General features: G+C 33.0%; 2 protein-coding genes and 1 pseudogene across 4 annotated transcripts; 1 reads left to right on the plus strand and 2 right to left on the minus strand.

Annotated features, from left to right (window-relative positions):
* On the plus strand, positions 576-2,713 carry LOC107644796 (annotated as a pseudogene).
* On the minus strand, positions 3,302-7,814 carry LOC107644801 (1-aminocyclopropane-1-carboxylate oxidase homolog 1). Of its 3 annotated transcripts, XM_021103205.1 has the most exons (4): positions 6,978-7,814; positions 6,269-6,593; positions 5,742-6,011; positions 4,067-4,205 (listed from the first exon to the last, which is right to left on the minus strand). In XM_021103205.1, the coding sequence occupies exons 1-3, from the start codon at positions 7,511-7,513 to the stop codon at positions 5,754-5,756; spliced, it is 1,119 nt and encodes a 372-aa protein (XP_020958864.1). In that variant the 5' UTR covers positions 7,514-7,814; the 3' UTR covers positions 4,067-4,205; positions 5,742-5,753. The 3 variants fall into 3 exon arrangements, with proteins under 3 accessions (XP_020958865.1, XP_020958866.1, XP_020958864.1); XM_021103206.1 differs by lacking the exons at positions 5,742-6,011; positions 6,269-6,593 and adding an exon at positions 3,302-3,778 and having other exon boundaries at positions 3,884-4,205; positions 6,978-7,675; XM_021103207.1 differs by lacking the exons at positions 5,742-6,011; positions 6,269-6,593; positions 6,978-7,814 and adding exons at positions 3,302-3,778; positions 4,663-5,308 and having other exon boundaries at positions 3,884-4,205.
* LOC107644802 (1-aminocyclopropane-1-carboxylate oxidase homolog 1) lies at positions 8,329-10,326 on the minus strand. The gene is made up of 3 exons (XM_016348725.2): positions 9,675-10,326; positions 9,247-9,568; positions 8,329-8,875 (listed from the first exon to the last, which is right to left on the minus strand). The coding sequence occupies exons 1-3, from the start codon at positions 10,226-10,228 to the stop codon at positions 8,615-8,617; spliced, it is 1,137 nt and encodes a 378-aa protein (XP_016204211.1). The 5' UTR covers positions 10,229-10,326; the 3' UTR covers positions 8,329-8,614.

Raw genomic sequence — 13,751 nt, forward strand, 5'->3', positions numbered from 1 at the left:
AATAATAAAAATATAGTAAGACAATTTTTTTATAAAAAAAACTTAATAATCATATGAAACTATTCATAAAAAAACGAAATTGATGTGATATGCATTACATAATACTTCATATCATTTGATTTCACACATTAACCATTATATATTACTTTTAAAAAAAATATTTTCATATACAAATATTCAAAATATTAACAAAATTATTTATAAAAAAATTTAGTATTATTTTCATAAAAAATAAGTTTTATAAGACAAATATATTCCATTTTTTTTTGTTGATTTCTAAATAAAATTAACTAAAATTCTTAAATATAACCCAATTTAAAGAGAAAAGGACAAATAAGTCCTAATATTTTATTCTGCGGACATTTTCATCCCTAATCATTAAAAAATATTTTTAAGTCCCTGACCTTCATAAAACTTGGACGGATTAGTCCCTCCGTCTAAATGCCTCTATCAGGAACTGATCCGTCCAAGTTTTATGAAGGTCAGGAATTTAAAAGTATTTTTCAATGGTTAGAGACAAAAATGTCTGCGGGACAAAAGGTCAAGGACCTATTTGTCATTTTCTCTAATTTAAAAAAAAAAAAAAGGAAAATCGGGGATTCATTCTCTTCTGTTCTGAGTCTCGTATCTGCAACCCGGTCTCCTCACCCTCTCACATCTGCTGCAACTGCAACTCGGTAATGTTTGATTCAAACTAGATCTGGTAACATGATACATGAGCAATAGATCCATTCTCGGTTGCTAACTTGACAACTCTTGGGGATTCATCCATCCCACCAATTTGAACCAGCTTATCCTTTAAATTCATGCTTCATCCATCCCTTAAATTTATTCCCACTATCATCGATTTTATTATTTCTTTTTATTATATTTTTAGAATTTTTGGTTTAGTTGTTTACTGATTTGCTGTTAGAATTTTTGATAGCACTAGAAAAGATGGGGCTGGATAGTGTAAACATTACATGCAAGGTTTTAAATACTATGAATTAAGTTCTTAATTGAATACAGAAATTTTATTGAAAACAGAGGAAACATGATGGAAGCAGTTCATGAAGATGGAGGCTATGATAGGAACAAGGAATTAAAGCTTTTTGATGAAACAAAAGCAGGTGTGAAGGGTCTTGTTGATGCTGGTTTGACTAAATTACCAAAGATATTCGTTCATGACAACCATAAAGTCAACGTTTCTTCCTTCTCCTCTGCTACCAATGTTAGTATTCCAGTTATTGATTTGGGATCATTACACGAAGAAGGTAATTCACGCCATGAAATCATTCAGAAAGTGAAAGATGCGGGTTAGAACTGGGGTTTTTTTCAAGTGGTCAACCATGACATTCCACAGTGTGTTTTGGATGAAATGCTTGACGGGGTGCGTAGATTCCATGAGCAAGATGCTGAGGTGAAGAGAGAATTCTATTCACGTGATATTACAAAGAGAGTGTTCTACAACACACACTTCAACTTTCATAAAGCTTCAGAGGTTAATTGGAGGGACACCCTCTCTTGTCTATTGGCACCAGGGCCCCTTGACCCTCACCAACTCCCTTCTATTTGCAGGTATATGCAGAAAGACTAGAACTCTAGCCTGGTTGTTGATTTGGTAGAGACTCATGTAGTTTGTCATCGTATAAACTTGATAATTGAGAACTATTAGATGATTTAATTTGATATGCTTGCAGAGATGTAACAATTAAATACTTAGATCATGTCAAAAAACTGGCACTGACTCTGTTAGAATTGTTCTCGGAGGCATTAGGCCTAGAACGCAGTTACCTTAAGGACATAGATTGTGCTAAAGGGATTTTCATGCTGGGACATTATTACCCTCCTTGCCCTGAGCCTGAACTCACTTGGGGGTTAAGTTCTCATACAGATGTGGGCTTTGTAACTATACTTCTACAAGACCTTGTTGGTGGACTTCAAGTCTTCTATGAAAACCAGTGGATTGATGTCACTCCTATTCCTGGTGCTTTCATCATTAATCTTGGTAATATGATGCAGGTGATTATAATAAATTCATCAATGTTTTTGGTAGTGATTTATATTGTATATCTAATTGTGTATTAAGTCACCAAAAAAATCTAATTGTGTATTAATAGGTTAACCATATACCCTTGTATATAATCTTCTACAAAATTAAACAAACATTTAAGTTGTTCAATTGACCTATTAATGTCTGAGTACTGATTACAGCTAATCACAAATGACAAGTTTATTAGCGTCAAGCACAGAGTTCTTGCTCAGAAAGTAGGTCCACGAGTTTCGGTTTCATGCTCTCTGAGACAACATGTTCAGGATGAATGTCAAAGAATGTATGGACCAATAAAAGAGTTGGTGACAAAAGAGAATCCTCCAATTTATAAGGAAATGAAAATGTCGGACTTGGTTAAACTGGCGTATACCAAAGAGCTAGATGACGATGTCTCTCTACTAAAACACTTCAGGATATGAAGCACATCAAGAATTAAGGATACTCATGTATGAAAGTATATTAATTACAAACCTTGTTGAGAGATTCTAAAGTGAGATATTCAACATTTACTGTTAGAGAAACTCTCATGTCTTGTATCTAAATAAAAGTCGCTTCAAAATTCATTAGGTGTATGTTAAAGTAGATAATGTGAGTCATTTAAGTAATATCAAATTAGGGGGTGTACTATTATAAGCCCCATGAACTGAGATATTAAACCTCTCAAATCTTTAAAAAGTTTAATTTTGATGAATGACATAGTTTATTTTTTATAAGCTGACAGTATAAAAAGTTTGTCTTTTTGAATGACTATTCATATTGTCAATAAAAATAGTAATTATTTTTAATAATGTAGGTAAATAAATATGATTCAAGAAAATAATAATAATTATGAGAGAAAGACTATACTACACATTTTTAAATAAGTTTTCAGAGTATTGCCAGAAGTCAAGTTCCTTTGTCCTCCTGTTTGAGTGTTATCCTAGTTCATAGTTCTTAAATTTTTGTCCTTCTACTTTAATCTTTTCAAGTCTTCATTAATTTAGACTATTTGCTATATCCTTGAATATTAGTTCTTCCATGTTCCAACAGTATCATTCTCGTTGTGTCTGACTGTCTGTGAGTTCAACTAGTGGGTTATTTTCATTTCAGCTAATATTAATATATATTTTAAAATTTTCATGAGGTATGCTAAGGTGAGAGATTAACATTTCCTGCTCAGAAACTTTAATGTCTTCTTTGTAATAAATTTCCTTTCAAAATATATTTGACGTATGTTAAACTAGTCAATGGAGTCAGTTATACGGTATAATAAGAACTCTAAAATTTATGTGGACGTTAAACATGCTCTGGCATCTAGCATAACTGCATAAGAGATTAATTAATATGTTACACCCACAACACTTAGTACTGTCATGATACAGAAAACTATTATGGTTTTCTATGGTATAGCCATTACATTTGGCTTTACCTTGTGCATCAAGAAACTGATGCTGCTTATTTAAAACAACAACATTCATAGGCACTATTTAACAATTACAACTATTTGGTTCATAACCTTAAAGGGATCAAGTAAGAGTTTCCATCAAGGCCTTTTGCATAATAATTTTCCATGATTTCTTTCCTAGTAACATCTCTGTATAGTGGAGGGTTTTCATCTGATAACAGTTCCTTTATTGGACCATAAACCTGCGATGTACACTCAGATGTGGTAAGGTCCATGAAGAAGGTTGTTACTGAAATTCTAGGACCTACTGTCTTGGCCTTAACCCGGTGATAAACACTGACAAACTTGTCATTGCTCATAAGCTGCATAAAAAAACAATTCAATAAACATTCTCTAAAGACCTTTCATAAATAAATCAATGTATCTTAATACAGTCTATAAGACTATAACTAAATACATTAGTTTACCTGTAGAATATCTCCAATGTTCACAACAAGAGCACCTTGCATTGGAGGAACATCAATCCATTGATTCTGATGAAGAACTTGAAGACCACCAATTTGGTCTTGCAGAAGTATTGTCATGAAATCAAAATCAGTGTGCTTTGTAAGTCCCAAGGTTAAGTCAGGTTCAGGGCACTGTGGGTAGTAATTACCCATAATATGAAGTGCCTCAGCAGCATCCATGTCTTTAAGGTAAGAAGAGTTAAGGCCAAGAGCCTCTGACAACAGCTCAAAGATTATAATACCCAATGCCCTTACTTGTTTTGCATATTCAGACACAATATCTCTGCATAAATCACAAGTGTTTCATCGAAGTCATAAGAAGAGGGTCTAAAGTTTACAATGGCAGCAAGTGATGACCGTGACCAATAAAAAGTTGCATAAAGCTAAACAGCTAGAATACTTATTCTGCTTATATCATAGAAGAAAGGCAAGGACTATAAAGATATATTATAAAAAATTATGCACTTCTGAGTCTTAATTGGAAACTAGTATCATTATCTCTATTGGTGTTGGAGATCCATAGATGAACTAATTCCGATATGCGGATGAATTGCAAATCGATACAGGCAAACCTGTATCCAATACGTCATCTAATTGGTGAATTTATGTAACTTTCTATAAACTATAGTCTATAAAATGAAATTAATAACAGAAACCACCCTACTAATTTTAGTGAACCATCATCAAGTGCCTAAGAATTTGATAGTTTCAGAACCAAAATTAATATTAGAAACCATTACCTACACACTGCTGGTAATTGTTCCGGATTAAGAAGATCAGGATTTGCAACAAATGAAATAGTATCCCTCCAAGTAGCAGCATAGTCTCTGAAAAGCTTACTATTGGAGAAATACCTAACTTTCTTGTTGCTATCCCTTGAATAAAATGGTTTCTTTAATTCAGCTTCTTGTTCATGAAACCTACAGATTCCATTGATCATCTCATCCATAACATCTTCAGGAACACCATGGTTGATCACTTGAAAGAATCCCCATTTCTGAGATGCACTTCTAATCTGATCAACTACTTGGCAGCGAAGCAATGAACTCTTGTCTATGTCTTGAAGATCTATGATTGGGATGCTGAAATTTGAGTCACTTGGTTTGATGTTTTCTAAAGGGTCTAACTTGACATAGAACATGCTAGGAATCTTTGTCATCCCAGAATCTAGAAGACCTTTTACACCAGCTTTTGAATCATCAAATGCTTGTACTTCAGCTTTTCTGTCATAAGTAGAATCATTAACTGACTCTGACTCCATGGTAGGAAATTTTGCAGAAAAGTACAGCAGATCTAGATTCTAGAGTCAGAACACCTGAGACTCAGTTCCTTGCAGTGATGAGAAAGTTGGTGAAAGGAAGATATTTTGTAATAATTTTGTCCATTTTCGGGCCAAGGCTTCATATAATCTTGGATCAACTATTCCTCAGCCCATAATTATCAAAGTTGATAATACTTTGAGAATAAATCCTATTTAAGATTAAGTATAATCTCTTATCATACAATTTCTTGTATCACATTTGTTGAACATAAAAATTGTACAATATTGACAAAAAATATACTTCATAGGTATCACATGCTTGGTGTTACTTAGATAGCAAAACTGATTAGTACTAAAGATTCAAGCTTTCAGAAGAAAGTAGAAGCTTAAAGAGTATTCATTGATGGAATATTTCATGATGGTTTTCAATAGTACAATTATTATATTTGACTTTGCCTTGTGCATCTAGAAATTGATGCTGCTTATTTAAAAGAACAACAGTCACAGGCACTAGTTAACTACTTGAGAATCAAGAAGGTATCAGTGTTAATACAATACCTTATATTTGGTTCACAACCTTAAAGGGATCAAGTAAGAGTTGCCATCAAGGCCTTTTGCATAATAATTTGTCAAGATTTCTTTCATTGTAACGTCCCTGTATCGCGGAGGGTTTTCATCTGATAACAATTCCTTGATTGGACCATAAACTTTTGATGTACACTCAGATATGGTGAAGTTCATGAAGAAGCTTGATACTGAAATTCTAGGGCCTATCGTCTTGGACAAAACCCGGTGATAAACACTGATAAACTTGTCATTGCTCATAAGCTGCATAAAAAAGCAATTCAATAAATATAATCAATACATTCTCTTAAGATCATTTATGCAATCTCAAGATCATTTATCTTTAGAAAAACTTAAACTACTCCATCATTATGTATTATAAGTCGCTTTAACTTCTATAATACATCTATAAATCAATATATTTTCATGCAATATGTAACTAAATACATTGATTTACCAAGGTAATGTAAAAATCAAAATGTCTGATCAATGTGGAATGGAGGGAGTGTTACAGTATTTACCTGTAGAACATCTCCAATGTTTACAACAAGAGCACCTTGCATTGGAGGAACATCCACCCATTGATTCTGATGAAGAACTTGAAGACCACCAATTTGGTCTTGCAGAAGTATAGTTATGAAGTCACAATCAGTGTGCTTTGTGAGTCCCATAGTTAACTCAGGTTCAGGGCATTGTGGATAGTACTGACCCATAATATAAAGTGCCTCAGCACAATCCATCTCTTTAGTAAGGTAAGAAGAATCAAGGCCAAGAGCCTCTGACAGCAGCTCAAGGATTATAATACCCAATGCCCTTACTTGTTTTGTATATTCACACACAATATCTCTGCATAACACACAACAGTTTCATAAAAAACATAAGAAAAAGGTCAAAAGTTTACAATTCCAACAAGTGAAATGAACAAGTGAGCTTAACCAACCAAAAGCCATGTCACAAGTACAAGAAAGGTGCTTAAAAGTTAAATTACCAGAAAAGTGTTTTGCTTATTCATTAAAGCCATGTTACTCACATTTGTACAGTTTTTTAACAATCAATAGAGCTATCTCAAAGTGAAGTGTCAAGTGAGGTGCAGCAAGCATTATTCAACTATGAATAGCAATTAATAAGAGAAACCACCCTAGTAATTTTAATGAATTATCATCAAGCTCAAGGATAAGCATTTGAAAGTTTTAGATCCAAAACTAATATCAGAAAGTAAGAAATCATTACCTACACACTTCTGGTAATTGTTCTGGATTGGGAATATCAGGATTTGCAACAAATGAAATAGTATCCCTCCAAGTAGCAGCATAGTCTCTGAACAACTTGCCATTGGAGAAGTACCTGACTTTCTTGCTGTTCTCCCTTGAGTAAAACGGTTTCTTTAATTCAGCTTCTTGTTCATGAAACCTACAGATTCCAGTGATCATCTCATCCATAACATCTTCAGGAACACCATGGTTGATCACTTGGAAGAATCCCCACTTCTGAGATGCACTTCTAATCTGGTCAACTACTTTGCCGCGAAGCGATGAACTCTTGTCTATGTCTTGAAGATCTATGGCTGGGATGCTGAAATTTGAGTCACTTTGTTTGGTGTTTTCTAAAGGGTCTAACTTGACATAGAACATGCTTGGAATCTTTGTCACCCCAGAATCTAGCAGACCTTTTACACCAGATTTTGAATCTTCAAATGCTTGTACTTCAGCTTTTCTGTCACAATTAGAATCATTAACTGACTCTAACTCCATGGTAGGAACCTTCATCAGAAAGGTACAGCAGTTCAAGTACAATAGATCTAGAGTCAGGACACCTGAGATTGAGTCCTTTGGAAAGATGTGAGAGTTGGTGAAAGGAAAGATATTTTGGAATTTTGTTCACATTTGGGCCTGGCTTCATAAAAGCTTGGACAACCATTTGTTTCCTCAGCCCATGGTTATCAAGTTCATAATGCTTTGGAAATAATTAGTCGAGTGGTCAGCTCACTCGTCTGCTTAAGCAAGTATTGGAAGTTCGAATTCCGCATTGTGCATGCAGCAATCCGTTTGCTAGATTAGTCCTTGGCCTGACCAATCGAACTGGGAAATACTGTGGGCAACAAAAAAAAATAACTCTGGATTTAATAATTTAGTGTAACCGGAGCCTTACATTTTTGTTCTTGCTTCATGTTACTTTGCTAAATATGGTATACTTTGATGATAATGTAAAAAAAGCATATGTATTTAGAGATAGAATGATACGTATAGACTTATTTGATTTCTTTTGATTAATAGTATTTCCAATAGTATAAGTCTATGAAAAGTTGGCTCAATTTTAAAAGAATAGTCAAAGTAAATCTTTGTGATTATTTATTCTTTTTCTTTCTTTCTTTCTTTCTTTTTTCTGAACCCTCTCCATGCCTCAATCATGTTCCTTTTCCTTATGTCTAATTTGTTCAAGCATCCATGTCTTGTCCTTTTTTCTTTTCCTCTTTTATTTGAAAAATAACTTTATAGCATATATCCATGTAGAAGTCAGAAAAATAAATATGATAAAAGCAAAAGAAGCCTCTCAGCATCAGATTCTTTCTACTGCATAATGATTGGCATTGGACAAAGATCACTGCATTTCCATATAACATAAAAATTGGTTTCTGTTTGTGAAAATTCTATAACAAAGCTACATACAAAACTAGCATATATCTTCTATATAAACTATGCTTTTGGCCAGCATAGACAATAAACATGGCTTTAATTACCTAAAATTCCCTAGATAAGGAAAACCACAAAACACAAGTTGACAACAATAAAGAACAAAGTAAAAGACCGAATCAAAAATAGTAAAATACAGAGCAAAACCAACTATATCTTATTTGTTTGCATCACAAGTCACAACCTGAAGGGATGCAAGCAAGAGTTGCCATCAAGGCCTTTTGCATAGTTATGTGCCAAGAACTCCTTCATAGTAATGTCCCTGTAGATTGGAGGATTCTCTTCTGATAACAATTCTTTTATTGGACCATAAACCTTTGATGTACACTCAGACGATGTAGAAAAATTCATGAAGAAGGTCGCAATCGAAACTCTAGGCCCTGTATTTTGTGCTAGAACCCGATGATAAACACTGACGAATGTGTCATTTGTCATAAGCTGCATCAATAAGAAGAAAAGGCAATGAAAATTTAAACTATGATCAAAAGAAATTAAGAAACCAAATTGATTATCTAGAGGATTAAGGGAAGTTAAGAAAAGAGTTGTTAGTGTGAGTATGATAACAAAATATTTGCATCTTTCATTGTCTAACAAACAAGTCAATAAAATCAATGTTATAAAATTTAACAAGTCCATAACAAGGAATGTCCACATCATTATTCTTTTGTTAATTTGGTTACACAATGCACTCAACTTTATTTTTCTCTGAATTAATTGTTAGATAAACCATATGCTATCTCGAGAATATTGAGACCATTTACATATCAATAATATAATGAGTTTAATTTTTATGCACTGCTTGCATTTACCTGTAAAATATCTCCAATATTTACAACAAGAGCTCCATGAACTGGAGGGATATTAACCCATTGATTGTCATGAAGAACTTGAAGCCCTCCCATCTGATCTTGCAGGAGTATTGTCATGAAATCGCTATCGGTGTGCTTGCTAGTGCCCATAGTTAATTGAGGTTCAGGACATGGAGGATAGTATTGACCCATCATTAAAAGATCCTGAGCACACCCCATTTCTTTGAGGTAACAAGGATTAAGGCCAAGAGCCTCTGATAATAGCTCAAATATTGTAACCCCCAATTCCCTTATTCTCTTCAAATATTCTATCACAATGTCTCTACAAGTATACAACAACCAATTCATCAAAAATAGCATAAGAAATTAGTCAAATTACCATAAAACACCCAAGAAAATTGGCATTAATTAGAAACATGATTGATTACCTACAAAGATGTGGTATTTCTTGAGGATTTGGAGGATTAGGATTTGCAACAAAAGCAATAGTATCCCTCCAATTAGCAGCAGGGTCTTTGAAAAGGGTACCATTGGAGAAATACCTAACATTCTTGTTCTTATCCCTGGAGTAAAATAATGACCTTACTCCAGCATCTTGTTCATGAAACCTACGGATTCCACTGATCATCTCATCAAGAACATCAACAGGAACACCATGATTGATCACCTGAAAGAAACCCCACTCCTTGCATGCACTTCTGATTTGATCAATAACTTGAACATGAAGAAGATTATTATTATTATTGTTGTTGTGTATGTTTTGAAGATCTATGACAGGGATGCTTCTCAGATTTGAGACACTTGCTGTTGTTGAGGTTTCATCAAAGTTTGGTGAATAGAACATGCGTGGGATCTTTGTGACACCAGATTCTACAAGACCCTTCACACCTGATTTTGAATCTTCAAAAGATATTAGTTCAGCTTCTCTATCATAACAAGAAGAACTATTATCATTATCAGCACATGCCTCTAACTCCATCATGGAGGAACTACTAGAACAACAGTGTAATGATGCAGAGTATAAAGGAGTTAGCCAAGGTTGAATAATTGTACTATGTTACCTTATCCTGTCTACTTTTCCAATTTCAAACTATTCTTAGTCTTCAGTCTTCGCGGTTTACTAATAAAAAAATGGCTTAAAAAGATGTTACGAAATATATTTTATTCTCACAAAATATATTTTTTAATTATTTTGTATGAAATAAAATATTTTCTTTTATTTTTAAATTATTATTGATTATGTAGAGTATTTTATTTAAAATTTGAGTACATGCATATATTTACCTAAGTCACTAGAACATTACAAATTAACTTTCACAAATAAAGTTGCAATTTACATTACACTATTTTCATACTCTAGTATAGGTACCAAAAATGTGCAACATTGATGATTTTCAACTCCATTCAAAATCTTAAGCAACTTAAATTAATCCGAAGCACACACCATTTTAGTTCTTGATGATTTAATCAATCAACCTCCAAACAAAACAAGATTGCCTCATGCATCAAATGAGGTGGGTTGATCCACAAAATTATTCTTATTATAGAAAAAATGAATTATCTTTATCATGCTCAGTCCTACAACGCAAAATGTGGCTGCAGCCACGGCGGTAGGGTCTGATTGGACGGAGACGTCGACGGCAACCGGGATCAAACGGAGAACACCTGGCAATGTCCCTGCCCATGACACCTTTCCTAATGTAAACAACTTTGTTACATAGTACAATACATGGTGAAGTAGCCATGAAAACAAGCATAAGCCACCACAGTGCAACCAACTTATAATTATTGCTTTTTCTCATAACACCTTTGTTTAATTCATAACTCACTTTGTAGCTTGGAGAATGATGGGTTTCTATTAGCAATTATGCTATATATACTATGTTTAAATATACGTTACATGATATCTTCTATATGTGTGCAGTTATTATAAATTTATAATATTGTAATGTATTTATAATTTATGTTACACATGATTATTCATGTGTTAATTCTTGAGTTAAATTTCAAACTGGTCCTGAGATGGGCCTGTGCACTGAAATTGCTCTTGAAATTCCAATTGTACTATGTACGTCTTTTATATTGATAAAAGTGCACCATATTAGTCTCTAATCTATTTTTCATTAATGACGTGATGACATGGTTTGATGATATAAACTGTAAGTGACATGTGTCACTCTATGATTTGGCCATGTGTAATGATATGATGATGTGGTTACCAGTGACACGTGGCATGCTGATGTGGATGGTTGTGCCACGTGTCACAAGAGTATTTGTCCACGTGTCGTCCATTATGTCATCATTATAGATGCACCAAATTAGTCACTCACTTTGCATTAAATGACTCATTTTAGTCCCTGAAATTGAATGTCGTGCACTAAATTAGTCCTTTTACCAGTTTTTTCTCATTTTTTCTATAAATTCAAAATTCTCAATATTTTTTAATGCATTAATTTCAATTCTATTTTTTCACATGTTAATCAAATAAAAGTGCTTTTATAAAATATTTTTTCTCTTGCGAATACCCTAACCACCGACTTAGAGTTGACGTGAAGCCGTGAAGGCATTTCAAGCACTTTCACTACCATCTCTGACCTCTTTTAGTGCTTTTATAAAATATTTTTTTCTCTTGTGGATATTCCTAACTGCCGTTTTGGAGTTGACATAAAAACATTTCAAACTTCCCTCATTACCATCTTCGACCTTTTTTGTCTAGACTGCAGAGGCCGGAGATGGTAGCGAGGATGTTTGAAGTGCATTCAATCTAGCTCATTTACACATAACGAAAACGTGTATTTCATAAGAACAAAAAAAGACGTTTATTTTAATTATTGATTTCTTGTTAAAAACACGTCTTTTATGAAAAAAATGTGTCTAATAATCATATAATTATTTTTTTATAATAACATACTTATATGTTATAAAATTTACCAATGTTAAATTATTAAAAAAAATTATATAATTAAAACTAAAATCTTAAAATTTTTTATGAAAGCACTTGTATTTAAACAATATATGAAAAATAGAAAAGATATTGAAAATTTTAAATTTTAAAAAATGAGAAAAAATTGGTGAAAGGACTAGTTTGGTGCACGACATTCAATTTTAGAGACTAAAATGAGTCACTTAATGCAAAGTGAGGGACTAATTTGGTGCATCTATAATGATGACATAATGGACAACACGTGGACGAATACTGTTGTGACACGTGGCACAAACGGACATGTGGCCAAATAACATTGTGACATGTGGCACAACCATCCACATCAGCATGCCACGTGTCACTAGTCACCACATCATTATATCATTACACGTGACCAAATTATAGAGTGACACGTGTCACTTACAGTCCATCAAGTTATGTCATCACGTCGTTAATAAAAAATGAGTCAAGGACTAATATGGTACACTTTTTTCAATCTCAGATACGTAACTGGTGCAATTAAAATCTCAAAAACGTGCATGGCGCCAATCTCAAAGACCATTTTGAGATTTAATTCGTTAATTCTTTCTATCTATTTTAGTTTGTAAGAAGAGTGCAGTACTTCCTAGTTAGTTAGTAGTTACTAACAACAACTTCAAAATATTCTAGCGTTTTAACTAACTCATTGATTTTATATACCATGTTGAAGTTATTTTGTGTGTGTATATATACACGTAACATTCTCCATCTTAATTTTTCATATATAGTCACATGAAGTTGAGCCCCTACATTTTTTTTTTGTGACGAAGGAAATTAAAGTGATTATTGGAAGATGTGATGGAAGGATGAACATGCGTTGTAAAAATGATGTGTTATAAACTATGAATAAATTTGATTTTATAAGGTTGAATTTTTTACTTAAGCTTTTAGAATGTCAAAATTAAATTATTCTTTACTATTTGAATTCTAAAATAAAACTTATATACTTTTTAATTTAGGTGTCTTTTCACATGTTTAATTTTTCAACTACTTGATACAAATATAAATGGTGAGATAGATTCACCCTTTCATCTCCTACTTTTTAGATAAATCGGACATAAGCTTTATAGGCACCATAAAATTTTTCTTTAATTTATTAGAAGGTTAATATAAACAAACCAAAAAAAATTGTTATGTATACTTGAAACTAGTGTTTAGAACTACGTGATCTTTGTTCAATAGATGCAAAATTTGATTGATTTAATTTGTTTTTCCTCTTCGATACGTTTCTTTTTCTTTCCTTTCAACATTAGTAGTGTCCTCACAAAAAATACTTTACATATAAATAAGATTGTAGGGAAGGGGACAAGACAATGCCGCCCGTGACTTCATTGACACATGACACATGTGTGCTTCATGCATGTCAGATATGGACGTAACAAGGCTGGTTTGTATACCATGACAAGATTTGAATATAAAAACACAAAATCGTATTTAATAAATAAGATACGAATAAATATATTATATCTTAAAATATTAAATTAGTATATTTTATGTTATAAAAATATTATATGAAAAAATACAATTTATTTTAATAAATTAT

This window comes from Arachis ipaensis, chromosome B05 (genome assembly GCF_000816755.2).
Source record: "Arachis ipaensis cultivar K30076 chromosome B05, Araip1.1, whole genome shotgun sequence".
Taxonomy (NCBI): Eukaryota; Viridiplantae; Streptophyta; class Magnoliopsida; order Fabales; family Fabaceae; genus Arachis; species Arachis ipaensis.